A 17,063-nucleotide genomic window follows, 5' to 3' on the forward strand; every position below is an offset into this window, starting at 1 on the left:
CCCAGCCTGAAAACAAGACCACCCCACCCCTCTGGGTGCTGTTGGTCAATGCTATTGACTGCTCAGTGATCATGGTGATGACTGTGTGGATTAAATTGACATGCTATTTACTGTTGACATGGAGGTGTGGTGGATGACTTAGGGGCTATGCAATAATTATGTGTAGGCCTACCCCTGGGGTGGTGAATTCTCAAAAATGGTCTGCCAAAAATTGCTTGCCCCCCCCCCCCCTTTTGACGTGCCAAAAAAACTTTGCCCCTCCCCCTTTGACGTGCCAAAAATCTTTTGCCCCCCTTACGCAAGATTTTTGTAAACCTGAATTTAAAACCTTTTAATTTAAAAATTGTCTTACCATAATAATATAATGCGTTTTTGCGAGCAAAAATTTTCAAATTTAATATTTGAACGTGTTTCTAACGTTTTCCTACACCTTTTTAGAGCGTAGGCCTAATATAGAAACGGTGCCCAAAATATCTGTGCCAAAAATCGCTTGCCCCCCCCTCTTTCGACCTGCCAAAATCGCTCGACCCCTCCCCCTCATATGCTGCCGCCCCTTTTGGCCTGCCAAAAATCTTTGCCCCCTAAAATTCACCACCCTCCCGGGGGTACACATAATTATTGTACCACCCCTTAGGTATGATCGACTATACTGCTGACCTAGCAAACACACAACGTTTTACAAAATAAGTTTAAATGTCGGGTTATATAAAAACGTTTTTAAAAAACATTATAAAACATTTTTGAAAATGTGATGCAAAACATTCTAACAGAATTTTGTTTTTAAAACATTGGCAAAATATATTGCAAAAATGTTTGCCCAACATTATTTTGCAATAACGTTTTTTAAAACGTTATATAAAGAGCATGCATACGTTTAAAAAAAATACCGTATGCATGCTCTTTATATAACCCGATATTTAAATGTCTATAATTTTGAAGGTGCAAAACAAATATTGAAATGAATTGACTGGTGAAATATGGTGCAAAACTTGTGGAATAAAATGGGCACTTTTTGGCTAAAAGGGCCAAATATGAGGTTTATTTGGTCAACCCATGCATGATGATTGCATGACCACCCCCTATCAAAATATTGGGGAATTGAACCCCACCTACCCGGCTACCCCTACCCACCCCATCACCCGATCTACGCCTATGTGTACAGTCTCCAGGACTTCTAGCTCAGAATCTGCAGGGGCGAACTCCGGGGGCGAACTCCGGGAGGGGGGGGGGCGAACTTCGCTATTCCGAAGGTTCGCTATTCCGAAGGTTCGCTATTCCGTTGGTTCACTATTCCGAAAATTAAAAAGGTTCTCTATTCCGAAAACAGAAAAGGTTCTCTATTCCGAATATGAAAAAGGGTTCTCTATTCCGAAAACGAAAGAAGGTTCATCATTCCGAAATAAGTCACCGTGTTTTCTACTCCGAATATGAAAAAGGGTTCTCTATTCCGAATATGAAAAAAGGGTTCTCCATTCCAAAATCTAAAACAGGTTCTTTATTCCGAAATGAGGCTAGTAAAGGAAATAAAAGAACTTAGTAAATATGTAAAACAGCTTAATAAGCAAAAAAAAAGATACCTTAATGGAACCATAAAAAGAGACCTCGGAGGGCCCGTAAAAAGCAAAGAAGATGCCTAATGGACAAGAAAAGAGACCTTTGTTGGCCCGTAGGCCCTAAAGCAAAGAAAATAGGCCTTATTACAATGTATCTTTCCTTTACCTTTTACGGGCCCCTGAGGTCCCTTTTCTTTGCTTTTACTGCCCTATAGTAGGCCCTAAGGTATGTTTTCTTCATCCGGTTACCTCCCTTTGTCGGCGGCACTGGATATGCAGGCCTACATAATGGTAAAATTATGTTGAATTTTCAGTTTGACTGATTGGCAATCAGTGATCGATTTTCGTATATTTTTTTGTGTAGCAAAGAATGCTACTCACTTTCAGATTTGAGTAGCAATTCCAAAATTTGTGAGTAGCATTTTGCAACATGCTAATCCTGAATGTTCCATTTTCAGTTCAAGTCAGTGGCCAGTGATCGATTTTCGTATATTTTTATGTGTAGCAAAAAATGCTACTCACTTTCAGATTTGAGTAGCAATTACAAAATTGTGAGTAGCATTTTGCTACGCTAATCCAGGTAAATCGAACACTGTTGGCAATAGGCCTACTTGATGACCATGCTGATGACGGTAAGGTGACTACCTTATAATGCAAATTGTATGCAAAGTAGCTAATTTTATATTGTTCTTCACTTGCAAAACATTGCAGACTCCACAGTTACAAACCTCAAAGTGTTCTCTACCTTTACAAGTAATTAGAGGAACTCAAGATAAAAAAAAACATGACACATTGGCATTTGGAATAGAGAACCTTTTTTCATATTCGGAGTAGAGAACACGTTGACTTGTTTCGGAATAAAGAACCTTTATTCGTTTTCGGAATAGAGAACCCATATGCCTATTTGAATATTCGGAATAGAGAACCTTTCTTCACTCGGAATAGAGAACCTTTCTATTTTCGGAATAGAGAACATGTTTGTGTTTTGGGAATTTTCGGAATAGAGAACCTTCGTAATAGAGAACCGTTTTTTTACATTCGGAATAGTGAATGGTAAAACTACACGTTCGGAAAAACGAACCTTCGGAATAGGGAACCTTCGGAATGGCGGACCTTCGGAATAGCGAGAGGAACCAGGGCTCAGTCGATGTCAGCTATTTCTGCACAGCTCCCTCTTTCCCTTCTTTCCATACTCTGATACCACAAAATGCCTTTGCAGCATCAGCTGATTGGTCTGTGATTGGCTTTCCGATGATGATAACGCCCTCTGCAAATAGAGAAAGCTCCCTGACTTCCGGGGTTTCGGCTTACAAATATTCCCTAAAATTACTGAATATTTTTGGTTTAAAATCACAAAGCTAAACTTTAAAAAGATCATGATACTCATTTCTATGAATTTCGACAAACGTATAATAAAAACAAATGATATTTATTTTACGAATATTAAACATTTATTCCTTTAGGAAAATTGAAAGAATGTACTAGAAACACTGTAAACAATTCATCAATCCACTAATTCATTTGTGAATGAATAATCGACGAGGACTGTTCTATGATGCCAGTTACAGAAATCAAACACTGTATTATCAGCTGTGGTTGGGAATAGACCTGTAAACAATGGTTGACTAACTGCAGATGGAGGATTTTATAACTTGTACTCGTGTATATTGAGAGGAAACTACTGAGTTTGGACTAGTATCTTTTCGGAATTATCTCGAAGCTTACGACAAGTCTCATTCAGTTCACCATGGCGTTGTGTAACAATCATGACAATAGCCAAAACCACCATGAATGTATGGAATTCACAGAAGATGACCACGGCTCCCACTTGCTTACTAAACTACGGGCACAGAGAGCCGATGAAAAGTACTGTGATATGGTGCTCCATGTTGAAGATAAAGTATTCAAAGCCCACCGTAATGTTCTAGCAGCATATAGTCCGTACTTTGATACAATGTGCAATAGTGGTCTTGAGGAAGACAAACGAAACATGGCTCTCGCGACAGTCGAATGTACATCAGCGGAAGCAATGGAGTTGATCTTGGATTATATGTACACAGGGAAGATTTGTATAAATGCAGATAACGTTGAGAGTATACTACGCGGTGCTGATCCATTCCTCATGAGTACGCTCAAGGATTACTGTCACAAGTTTCTATGGCAAAATTTGGATGCGTCAAACTGCCTTGTCGTTCGCAATTTAGCGGATTTGTACAGATTTGATAAGCTCCATCAACGAGCGACTCAGTTCATTCGTAATCAGTTCATGCAGGTTTTGAAGCATTCCATGGAGGATTTTGTCAGGTTATCTTTCAATGATGTGTTGGAGTGGATCACGGATGATAAGATACGTGTCGAGAAAGAGGAGAGCATCTCCGAAATGGTGGTGAAGTGGGTGCGATTTGATTTGGATAATAGACGCGATAAGTTTCCACGCCTTCTTGTGCACGTGAGATTAGCACAGCTTGAAAGGGAGTACCTGATTACAGTTGTTGAAAAGGAGGTGTTGGTGACGGATAACAAAGAATGTGCGAAGCAATTAGCTGAAGCCATGCACCAGACTGACACAACGAGAAGAAGTTACTGTAGCGACAGTCCGGTGTTAAAACCGCGTAAAGGACGGTTGACCGATGTGGTGGTCATTACAGGTGGTGTGTCTGAGAACGGACCATTAGCGGAATGCTACGGATACATAGTGAATGAAAACAGATGGACATCACTGCCAGGACTTCCAAGCGAGTTGCGATTCCATGCGGTCGCAACATTACATGGATTCATGTACGCAGCTGGGGGGTCCGATAGTAACCGTGACGTATCCAATCATGTACATTCCTATGATCCAATCACAAATAGTTGGAGCAAAGTCGCTCCATTACAGACTCCACGCGAGTATCTGTCTCTTGTTTCATGTAATGGACATCTCTACGCTTTTGGTGGCATCCGGTGGGACAGGTTACAACAGAGTGTGGAACGTTACGATAGCGACACAAACAAATGGGCATACGTCAGCCCGATGTTGTCCAAGCGCTACGCCATGCAGGTAACGACCGTAGCAGATCGTTACATCTATGCCATTGCCGGAAGGGATTCCTTCCGAAGATCGGTCCCGACAGTCGAACGTTATGACACGTACACTAACGAGTGGACCACAATTCCTTCCATTCCAATAGCTGCCGAAGAACGACCTTGGGAGTTTCCAGTTGTCGAGTCTTATCAGCACAAAATTTATGTTACGGATTTATCCAGTAAAGTCTACTGCCTTGATACGAAGCGAAATGTTTGGACCGAAGAGAAAAATCGGCTTGGCCATCAAGTGACGGATATCAGCTGCCTACAGTACTGCACGTCGGATAGGAATGTTTTCTTATTTGGTGGATGGGATGCGTGTGTCTTCAACCAAAAGTTGAAGATGTGGAGTAGTATAGCACCACCGCCAGCATCCACATTAGCGTCTGCATGTTGTGTGCTTCAAGTGCCTTACGAGTTTCTTTCCAACGAGGTTTAGTGGCTTTGTTTTTTGTGACCAAGAAGATAGCTTTGATTGTACAGGTATGTATAATAAATTGCAGTTTGCCAAGATGCTAAATTCCTTGTGGTTTTCACAGAGCAAGTGATAAGCCATTTTGGCAACTTGCAATTTGTCTGAATGCACTTGTATGGTACCTGTAGCGAAAAAAAAATGCAACCCAGAATGTCAAGTTGATGTGCGCAATCTGCATCATCACTGGGCACATTTGACTGGTCAAGAATGAGCAGCGAGGAAATAGTGCGCATCGATGACGACATCATCTCAGTTTCAATCACAAAGGCTTTTGGAATTGGAATTATCTAAGCACCAGAGGAAAACACGATTCGGGGTATTGATGGTGCAATTGTTTTTTTGTTTTTTTTTAATTTTGAAAAAGTTATGTACCGGTACTGGTATAGATAGGGTTAATCAATTACTCTACTAGGTATACACATCGCTTATATTTTGGCAGCAAAAATTTAAAAGCATTTATAAATTACCTTTTGGCATTTTATCGTACCGGTACCAGTACTTTCAATGATCAATCAGTGATTGAAATGGAATCAGCTTTTGACAGTCAGTTCAAAATAATAAAATTGTTTAAAAAAATTAAGACTGGTTGAGCGAAAAGCAACCATCTGTTGGCTATACATTGTAGGGCTATTTCAGTTAAAAACCATAGGCTACACCCCCTATGGAAGTCATATTGTACACCCATGTAGGCATACATGACCTTTAATCTCCCACACAGGGAGTGTGAATTTCAAATGGGTGACTCTATTTGAAATCTACACCCCCCCTGTGTATATGACTATAAAGTCATGTCTTACATACAGGGGTGAATGGATTTCAAATGGAATAGCCCACGTGTTTCACAGATGTGTTTGATATTACAAATATTGACAAGATATAAAAGATGCAATTAGGAATGACACACATCATTAAGGTTGGTTTTCAATCAAATAGTGGGGCTGGGTGATGTGTGCAATTATCTCAATCCAATGAATCCTACAGGCAGAAGGTAAAACATTTGTTTACAGGCCTGGAAAAAATTTGATTTCCCAGGAATGTAGACAAATTTCCCTCCAACAAATTAGGATTTCCAACCATTTCTTTTAATTTCTTTAATCCAAAAAAAGCAACTTCTATCAAGATTACAAAAATTCCCAGGAATGAGATTCCTGAATTCCCCATTTTTTCCAGGCCTGTTTATTGAGGAGAGACCTTCCAAGGAATGTGTTGTTGTGCTGGACTCTCTTGCACTCACAAATACCTTGATCTGCTGAAATGAGGGATCATCTGTCTTGTAAAGTTGTAGTTGATGAGCCGGAACTAATCACCTTGTTTTTCACTGAATGGTGCAAAGTGGAAACTAGCTCTGGGAAGAGGTTGTTTGTCAATTTTTCTCTGACTGATAAGAACTCATCATTTTATGCTTGAATGGGTAATGAAGAGTTTTGTTTTCAATTTAGAGCCATTTTGAAGTTTTGATCACTATGAACTGTGCATGGGACACATCTTACTTTTTATTTTATGGATACATGTATTTTTAGGATGTTGAATATTCTGTGCAACAGGTGTTCAGTGTTTTATTCAATGTATAATTTACATTGTATTGCGAGTCATTTTGTAGGCCGCCTAAAATAGATTACAGTACCATAGTTTTTGTCTGGGTATTATGACCAAGACCATACCCGTTATATCGTATCAGTTGGGCAACTTGAAGAGGAGGGGAGGTTCTTGTAAAATCTTTTTATGGTCCTTATCTGAGGTATAATAAATGCAAACTTGCTTTACATTGTATGCTTCGGCCCATTGGGAAGAAGAGATTGGACAGTCTAAGCAAATCTTTTACCAATTATTAGGTCTTCGAAAATAATTTCAGAATTCCTAAAAAATGAAGAAGACAAGGCTGAGAAACTAGCTGTATGTAGTACAATTGTGTTACTTGGTCAAACTCAAAATAAAATTATATTAATTCTACCGTGCACTTGATACCAATTTTTAAAAATTTTGAGTAATTTAAAACATACTTTTGGCATCAACTGTATATTTGATGTCAACTAAAAGAAATATGAATCATGCATGCCATATGGTGAGAGCTGATCTCTGCACTGCAGTGAAAAATTAATTGTGTTCAGGTCCACCCAGCTATATCAGTCCAATAACAAACAATTAAAGGCTTTTAAACACAAAATGCATTGTTGCTGTTATTGTTTTCATTTGCTGGACAGTTACCATGGTAACATCAACAGCTGGACATTGCACACTGTTGACCAACTGTGGAATTTAAAAGCAAATTTGAAAATAGTGCTGTCTACTGTAGATAGATAGGCCCTAGATATTGCGCACAGACAGAATCCTAGGAAATGGTAAAATTATAATGTCAAAGTTCAAATGAATTTTGTTTTTGTTCATAATTTATTTTCTGTCATTTACTAGAACAGAACATGATGATAAAGAGAAAGGAAAGAAGGATGAAAATACAAGCTGGCAATTTGTAGATATTTACCCAACGTACATTGTATGGTATCAAAAGACCATTAAAAAAAAAATCAATTTTACCACTGCCAATTGTTTTGTTGATAAGATATTAATTAATAGTATTTTTTTTTTTTTTTTTTTCCACTGAACAGTAAAAGACTTAATCAACAGGCTGGTAAAATGAAGATTTTAATAGTTGTAAATGCATTGGTTCACGATTTCTCTTTTTATATGTAGCTTTTTAGTGTTGAACCCTCCCCACGCGAGTGTTGACTTCAGACGACAAGTTCCATATTTCTTTTTTTTTAAATCCAAACATTTCAGAATTGTACATTTTTCATGACCATATTTGGAATCAGAATGAAAAATGCGTAAAAATGAGTGCAAACACAAACAAGCCAATCAGTGGTTCTTGAGATTGCTTGGTATTTTCAGAAAATACATCAAAACTTTGAATCTTTATATTTTGAAGCCTGCATGACTAGCACACAAAGTATGCTATTTGGACCTGCAGGGTGAAAAATATTTAGACTCAGTACACCGGTCGATCTTACCGTTTCCGATGTTGATTAAGATACTTCTTGCATCGATCCCGAGATGCGGAAAAAAACCAATAGTCATTTTGTCCCACATAAATGAATAAATAACAAAAACCCCCGATCCCCCGGTGGACTCACCCAAAAGGTGACGCCACACCATATGATCGCCCTTATCCTCCTTGGTCTCCGACTGACACAGGCGTGCCTATCGATTGTTCATAGCACTGTGTATCAATTTCTCGACCAAGGCGAGATATACGGTTGTAGTTTCACACCTTAGGTAAAACCAAACCGGTATTGTTCGACTGAGGATAGTTTTGACGGCATTTTCTGGCGAAAAAGTGACAAAAAACGATCCAAAACTTAGCTACATATCGTGCCTCCGTTTGTATACGGGACACACGAGCAATTCAAAATGGCCGCTCGTTGGCGCCATTCATTTTGTTTCCACGTAAAACAACCATTGCAGCCTGTAAGTTACAATAGATGTTTGTACATACACATTGTATTTCATGTACGGTAGGTTATTGTTGCTATGTTAGGGTGATTACTCTATCGTTATGTCTTCATTACCGTCCAATAAAGGCGAGTTAATCAGATAGTCATACGGGGGGGATTGGGAGGGGCCCGTCTGACATTTTAGTAATAAAGTTAGCCAGTCCTGACTTTACCACTAACGTTAGCGACCAGCCTCCGTGCTCAGGTTTGCTTACTGGGCTTGAGTCGGCGTGTTGGGGGGTAGTGCCCCCCTCCCTTTCTCTCGCTCGCCTCGGCCCTGTCGGGCTTGCCCTTTCCTGGTGACGGAGCGGGACCCACACCGCTCTGTTTCACCCACAGGGAGTGCTCACGATCTTCTAGATGTCTTTCTTTTGCTTAGGACTCTCCGAGTTCCAGCTTGACGATTTGGATAGGCTCCGCCATCGCCATAAGGCGAAGAAGAAATCTACCAAGGGCACTGGTAAGGTCGACACGGTGGATTCTGCTGTGACAGCCCCTATGGGTCATGGCAGGTCTGCTTAAGGGGCTCCGGTCCCCGGACAAGCAAGCGGTTCCTTGGGACTGCTAAGCGTCCAAAGGCTCAGCAGCCAGCGAAAAGCACTGACTATATCGTCGGAGCAAAGTAGCAGGCAGCAAGCGGTAACCACCAGCGGAAACCCTAGCGGGTTTTGCAGCAGGAGGATACCAGTCGTCGGTAGATTCTGCTGTGACAGCCCCTATGGGTCATGGCAGGTCTGCTTAAGGGGCTCCGGTCCCCGGACAAGCAGGCGGTTCCTTCGAGGGACTGCTAAGCGTCCAAAGGCTCAGCAGCCAGCGAAAGCACTGACTATACGTCGGAGCAAAGTAGCAGGCAGCAGAGCGGTAACCACCAGCGAAAACCCTAAGCGGGTTTGTAGCAGGAGGATACCAGTCCTCTAGCGAAAATCCTCACGGGTTTTTAGCAGGAGGACACCCGTCTGTTGCAGGCATATCTACAGGCTCAAACAGCCACAGTAGTAGCCAGCGACGGGCAGCATGCAAGGTACCCGGGCTTGCCTGGGTTGAACCCTAGCATGCATGGGTTCAACAGAGGCGATACCGCGGCTAACGCTGTGGGTGTAGTCTTAGCAGAACCAACTGGGGTTGTCTGCGGCAGCGTTCCATGGCGGGACCGCCGAGTGATACCCTGGGCCCTAGAATAGCTGCTGGCTGTCCACAGGGACTGGCTGGCGATTATTCAGGGGTTGGGCTCGCAGTCTCTCACGGGACAGCGACCCGCGTGCATCCGGTGGCAGCTACAAAGACGAGCTACGGCTTGACTTCAGTGGTAGCCGCTATGCACCGCCCATAGCTGCCGTGAGTGGTCCGCCACACACAGCGACCTTGGGCGAAGCTCTAGAGGGTACAGTAAGTAGCTTGAACAGCCTAGCTGATCAACAACCCACTTATGTCCTCGAGAGCCAGCGGGCGTGGGTGATCCATTACCGTCAATGGGTCAATTACCCTCTCTTGATCGATCACTGTCAAATCAACAGGGCATAGCTCCATTGATTGACGCTGCCTATTCGGGTGGCGAGGTGATTGATCGGGGGTATGCACGCTCAGCTACCCGTGGTACTAGGCAAGCTCCCTCTAGCCAAGGGACAGCCGGTATAGCGGGGTACCCATACACACGGCTTGATCCCCTTGCGGGGAACGCAGTGAGGCATGGGTACAGTGGTACACAGCCGGGGAGCCCTCACGGGCACCTACGCTAGTACCGCGCCGGTACCACGCCAGCACACAGCTTGATCCCCCAAACAGGGAACGCAGTGTGGCGAGGGTACAGCGGTCCACAGTTGGGAACCCTCACGGTACCCACGCTGATACCGCACCGGTACCGCAGCACCGCCTTAGTCGCCACAGTCTCTGTGGCAACAAGGGGAGGCGGTGCTGGTACTGCAGTACCATGGGGTTACCCTGGTGGCGGATCCTTTCAGGGTCAGCTGCGGCGGGTATGCCCGTGGTACCCGCCGCAGGGTGTTTCTTCCACGGCCTAGCACCGTGGCAAGTGTCGCCCTAGCGATGGCCACGCAGTACCAACATCAGCTGTTGACCAGGCCAGCCGGCATGGGGCTAACCCAGATCTTGATCAGGGTAGGCCCGTGCTGCTAAGCGCTAGGACGACGGCTGCTGCGAGCAGGCGGACCCAGTGGTGCCATGGCGGATACCTCAGGGTCTTGCGGAGTACTCCCTCTTCTGCTGGCAGGTAGTCGGCGAGCCACACAGTGGTTATGCCTTCTTACCCGCTTTCAGATGCCCGTCCTCAGTTACCGTCATCATCGGAGCATGATACGGATACTGTGGGCGAGGGAAAGGAGTCGGAAGCTGAGTCCGGTAGTGACATCACTACAGTCTCCTTCCCCGCTGCCCTTGAAGGGAGCAACAGCACTGATCTTCCTCCGGACACCCCCTAAGGGGAGTCCATGGAGGAGGACCAGGGATCCTTTTCAGTAGGATGCTCAGCTGCTGCTTCCTCACAGGGGACGCCTACACTCTCATTCCGGCAAACCTCACGGGTAGATATCGTGGGGCTGTCGAGCTCAGTAGAGCTATGACGGCGCGTGCTTGCACGCTTCCTCTGCGTGTAACGCGGGAGGACCACAGGACCTACCTGAGGGGATCCGAGCGGGACCCAGATGTCGTCAAGCGTATCACGCTCAGACAACATCTGAGCTCTTCCAGCAGGTGAGCCTATTAGCGGTGCTAACAGCTAGCCTCAACGAGAGCTCCATGGGCCTAGCCCATAGGGTGTCCACTCAGCGCCGGGGGGAGGGGCCTGCCACTCCAATCGCTCAGCGATGGAAAGGCAGGGTCCTTTTTCTCTTTGGATGCTTCTGCGCTACGGTGGAGGACCGTGCAAAGAAGCTGTGAGGAGCACTCTGAAGAGGTCGGAAACTGCCCTTACCATGGGTAGGAGCTCCGACTTCAGCAGGCCGTGCACCACCAACAGTACCCGAGCCCACTACCTCTGCAGCACCCATTTCTGGGAGGCGCAAGGGTAGCACAGGAACAGCTGGCAAGCCCGACTAAGAGCAAGCGCTCTGCCAAGGGAAGCTAGGCAGAGCATTCCTGGGGACTCAGCAGTTTTTCCACAGGGGATCTCCCAGTGGGCGACCGCTTATGGCTTTCACCCAGAGGTGGGAAACCATCTCTTTGAGCGCCTGGGTATGGTCAGTGGTGAGTGGGGGTTACAGACTGGCAACCCAGTCTCGCCACATTCATCTGCACATTTCAGAGGTCCACAGTAGTGCCGTCAGGCGGCCCCCAGCGTCGGGCACTACTGACAGGGATCACACAGCTTCTCACGCAAGCGGGCGATTGTCGGTCTACCCCCGTTCTCGGGTGATCTTGGAGCCATTGGCTCCAAGGAAGACAGCGACAGGAGCCCCATCCGGAACCGCAGACTGTTGAACACGTTCTTCAGGCCCAAGAGGTTCAGAATGGGGACTCTCGCCTCGGTGCTAGCCTGCTCCATCAGGGGCATGGGAACAGCATCGCTAGATCTCTCGGACGCCTATCTGCATATGCCAATCGCCTCTCAAGATCGGAGGCATCTGCGCTTCTAGGTACAGGATCAAAATTACCAGTTTTGATACCGGCCATCCGGCCTGTCCATCTCTCCCAGGGTGTTTAACACTCTTGGTCAGAGCGGTGGCAGCGTACCTGAAGCACAGGGGTGTCAACATCAGTTGCTACCTAGACGTTTGGCTCATATACGGACGCACTCCACTGAAGACTACGGGTCTCATGGGGTTGATAGTCCGTGAGGGTGCGGGACCCTGGATTTTTTTGATCAACTCAAAAAAGTCCAGCGTGGTCCCAGACATGCAGTCACCACTATTTGTAGGGGCCCAGATCACCCTCACGGAGGGGTTCGCGGTGCTCTCACCCGGCGGGTGGCGAACATGGTGCGGTGTGCCTGACTCTTGGCGAGTCTCGGGCAAAACCCGCTGTGGCATGGATGAAGGTGGTAGGCCTAATGGCCAGTATGGTAGACCTCGTACTGTACTGCCGTTTCTACGTTAGGCTTACCCAACTACACCTTCTAGCCTGCTTGCAGGCCCAGTAAATCACCAATATCCCTCGCGGTTCCGTTGTCGGAGATCGCGAGAGAGAACTCTGGTGGTGGACCCATCAGCCCAATTTGACCCAGGGTGTCAGGTTTCCTGCACCCCGGTATGTCACGTAGTGGCGTCCATAGCGTCAAAAGCGGGGCTGGGGGTCCACATCCACGGAGACTCCGTCTCGGGCCTATGGGGGCCATAGAGACAGAGTTTCACATCAACCTCCTCGCTTACGAGGAGGTGATCGTGGAATCACATACCGTTGTCCTGACGGATAACACAACCGTGGTAGCCTACCCCAACAGACAAGGGGACTCCGGGCCACCACGATTGAGCCTGCATGCACGACACCTGATAGGGTGGTGCAAGTTCAGGCAGATTACGATGAGAGCGATACACATCGCAGGCGTCACCAGCATCCTCGCGCACAATCTGTCACGAGGAAGGGTGTCGGGACCAGCAGAATGGTCCCTTGCTCCAGAGTCGCTCAGGCGATCTTCAAGGGATGTACCACCCCTCGAAAGATCTGGTCGCATCTCATCGCAATCATCCACTGCGGTGTACTGCTCAAGGGTCACGGACCCCCAAGCATTCACCGTGGGCGCTCTGTCCATAGACTGGGGAGGATGACAGCTTATGCAGTCCCTCCGATCTCACTACTCATGAGGGTGGTGGCCAAGATCGGGTGGGAAGACTGCATTGTCATTCTGCTAGCGGCAAGGCGCTGGCACTCCCAGTACCAGATCTACTCCGGATGCCGGGCGGAGGTACCAGTCTATCACTAGAGCACCTGCAGTTAGCTGCATGGCCCTTACCAGGGGACGCGCCGCGGAGGGATACTTTTCATCAGAAGCTGTTTTTCTCATCGCCGGGGCTAGGCGGAAGTCTACCCTCCGTACGTATAGCCAGAGTCTGGCTCCATACTACGCTTGGTGCAATGAGACAAATAGCTCTCCGCTAGAACCTCTGTGCTGCTAGTTCGGAGTTTCTGACAGAAAAGTTCCAAGCAAGACTTCAGCGGGCCACTGGGGCCAGCTATAAGTCAGCTGTCCTCTCCATTCACCGAGGTTTCGAGGCGAATTCGACTATCATAGCCGATGGTTACCTTATTAGTCTACGCCTCGACGGTATGTTCAGCAGTGTCTACCAAAAAGGAAAGTGATCCTCCTAAGGGATCCCAACACAGTCTTAGATTACTTTAAGGGTCACCCTTTTGACCTTCCGTCCAAAAGCGGCAGCTTAAATACGTAACTCTCAAGATGGCTTTCCGGTTTGGCGTTGGCTTCGGGACGGCGGTGCTGAGTTGCACACGGTCCCGAGGTTAGCTTCCGTGTTCACAAACACTGGAGCGACACTGTTTGGCGCTCTGTTCTCGTGACTCTGACGGGCGCGGTGCATACCGACATTCGTCCCTCTCCAATCCCCAGGGTTGGGCAAGGTTCGGCTGAAGCCAAAGATAGGCTGGGGTGTCCGATAAGGCGCTGCAGCACTATTTCTTCCGAACACAAGCCTTGCGAGGACTCACGACCGCATTCATCACCCTTACAGAGTTTTCGGTCCAGCGCTGTCGCAATGGCTGGTCCAGGTGTTGGTGGGGTCCGGGGATCGCGAAGGTTTCGCGTCCCACGACCCACTCGACACGGGCTATCTCATCATCTTGGGTATACCGTTCGGTTGTCCCTTGAGGAGATCTAGCAGGCGGTGTCCCGGAAGCCACCTTCGCCCTTCTCTACGATACTTCCGTTTACGTTAGTAATCAGAGACGGGCGGGAGGTTACCGGGACATTGTTCGGGCGATCATAATACGGTGGTGTACGGGTACCAGGTTTTCAGACTATACAGAATACTCAGCATGGTAAGAACCAGTGTCGCTATTCTTAACCACCAAACTTATTAAGTAAGGAGGTTTATGTCTGTGATCGCGTGGTCTTTTTTGTTTCCCGACCGTTGGGGAAAATATTTTCTGACCTCGCGAAAACCATCGTTACCGCTCGATCCTGATCTGATGCTGACCAATCTTGTACCTCCATCCGCCGGTTACTTGCTAGATCGATCTTTCAGATGTTGATGCAAGAAGTATCTTAATCAACATCGGAAGCGGTAAGATCGACCGGTGTACTGAGTCTAGTCCCAAACAAAAATGTTTGGTAGACTCATAACCGGTGCGATCTTACCTTTCGATGTTGATTATCCCGGACCCGCCACCCCTACAAGTTTGGTCCGAGTAGGGGATCCCAAGTCGGATAAGGGCGATCATATGGTGTGGCGTCACCTTTTGGGTGAGTCCACCGGGGATCGGGGTTTTGTTATTTATTCATTTATGTGGGACAAAATGACTATTGGTTTTTTCCGCATCTCGGGATCGATGCAAGAAGTATCTTAATCAACATCGGAAAGGTAAGATCGCACCGGTTATGAGTCTACCAAACATTTTTGTTTGGGACTATTTTCTGATCTCTTCCGAGTTGTTTTTTTAATAATTTTCCATTGCACCTGCTCTATGCAGTCCATATGATAGCATTTACTATAAAAAATACTGGAAAATCAAATACTCTCACTTAACTGGGCAAAGTTCTTTTACTAACCATTAAATGGCTCATTCAGTGATCCCAGCGTAAGTGTAACAAAATTAGCAGGCTAAATGTTAACACATCTAGTAATAAAGGTGCCAAAACCTGAATTTTTATGATCCTTCGATGAGCAAATGACTGAATGAGGCTTACATAATTAAAGTAGGGAATTTGACTCTCAAAGAAAATCACCACAAAATCCACATGTTTGTATTTTTGTGGTATATCATATCAAACCAGTTTGCACCTAAAAATACCAGACTGCTCTATACAGAGGAGAGGAAATGGCCAGGTTTTCATGCCTGATTCATGCAATTTATACATTGTGTTTCTTTATCCCTGGATTAAAGCATAGATAGTGATATGATTAAAGGAACTTTTGATATTGGCACAGATTTTCTTCTTGAAGTGTTTTGTGTATTTGAGACATGTGTGGGTTGACAGCCATAGGGCTGGTTCCTAGTGTTCTACATGTATTTCACCCTATAAATAATGCAAAACTCGGTGTTTTTAAATCCATTCCCCCAATGCCAACACCTTACCCAAGAAAGTGTTGAATGCTTTCCTCCTGATAGTTATACAATGCATGATGTGCAGGTGTGTGGGGGGGTATATTGTCCAGATACATACACATCTATGAAGGTTTTTGCAATTTCTGAATCCGGTGCAATTGCTTTCTGAATGTAAATCTGCATCGCTTCTGGGTGACACAGCATTATACCATAGACCATTTATGGTCTATGATTATACACATCACACAGGGCCGTATGTTTTTGAGAAATTTGTTATGTTTTTCTTTATATTATTTCAATTTGGGCATATATTTATAATTTGGCAGCCCCACATTTGTGATGGCCGCTGGCCGCCCTACATTTTTACTTTTTGCTACAGCCCTGATGCAGAGGTATGTACATATGTATACATGTCTGTACCCACAGTCTCAATGATCAATGTACTGGGATTACAGTAGCCCAATGATGATGGTTTTAAACTGTACCAAAGATACTCAGTTTCATAAATTGAGATGCTTAGATATTTTAATTTTTAGGCCAAGTAAAAAAATGTTAGTTTCTCAATCCTAATTTTTTTCAAAAAGGAGGATGAGGGCACTCTTTTTTTACTTTTCCAATAACAACAGTTTTTTCTCCAAAGACGATAGATCTAGTGTCTTTTCGGCAAAAATTCCATATGTGCCCCGCCATATATTTTATAAATATAGTAGGGGACAAACTATGTGTAACTGTAAATGAGACTAGAAGATACTGACAGCAAAAATCAATTAAAATATTATCTTTTATTGTTTTGTTTTTTGTAAAAAAAAAAATATTTAGATGTGGCAGCAAAAAACGATGCAGGCAGGGATGAGAAACTATTTTTTTTTACTTGGATGGCCTTATTGTTGTGATTAACGCAAGGGTTGTTTGTGGAAATCAAGAAATGGAAGTTGTGACAAAAACAAATTATTTGCACTGAATTGTATGATGTAGGGACACAATGTCTAGGCTTGAATATTTTTAAAGGAAATTTGAAATAAAATGCCATGGCTGCAAAAATGTATTGTTTTACAATCTACTCATTACATGTAGTCCTTGTACTCACCATATAGGTTTTATGTGAAGTATTTGTGTGGAAACTTTGTGAAAAACAGAGTTGATACATCGTAAACGTATATACATTTGGGTTTAAGGAAGCTAAATTATGCGATGTAAATCTACCGGATATACGTGTATAGCTTCAGAAAAACTCTACAACATTGTGTTGAACATTAGCATCTCTTGACAAGGGAATTGCCCTGTACATAGCACTAGCTTTCAAGGTAGAATGAG

At 45.0% G+C, this 17,063-nt stretch overlaps 1 protein-coding gene across 1 annotated transcript in view; it reads left to right on the forward strand.

Moving 5' to 3' along the window:
- The first annotated feature begins 3,093 nt into the window (after positions 1 to 3,093).
- The window catches only part of LOC140146610 (kelch-like protein 11), a 115,687-nt gene continuing 101,717 nt past the window's right edge, over positions 3,094 to 17,063 (forward strand). The window contains exon 1 of the mRNA XM_072168480.1: positions 3,094 to 5,102. Coding sequence (XP_072024581.1) covers positions 3,301 to 5,058 — 1,758 coding nt within the window. The 5' untranslated portion in view covers positions 3,094 to 3,300 and the 3' untranslated portion in view covers positions 5,059 to 5,102. The remainder of the gene's footprint in view (positions 5,103 to 17,063) is intronic.

Source organism: Amphiura filiformis, chromosome 2, assembly GCF_039555335.1.
Source record: "Amphiura filiformis chromosome 2, Afil_fr2py, whole genome shotgun sequence".
Classification (NCBI taxonomy): domain Eukaryota; kingdom Metazoa; phylum Echinodermata; class Ophiuroidea; order Amphilepidida; family Amphiuridae; genus Amphiura; species Amphiura filiformis.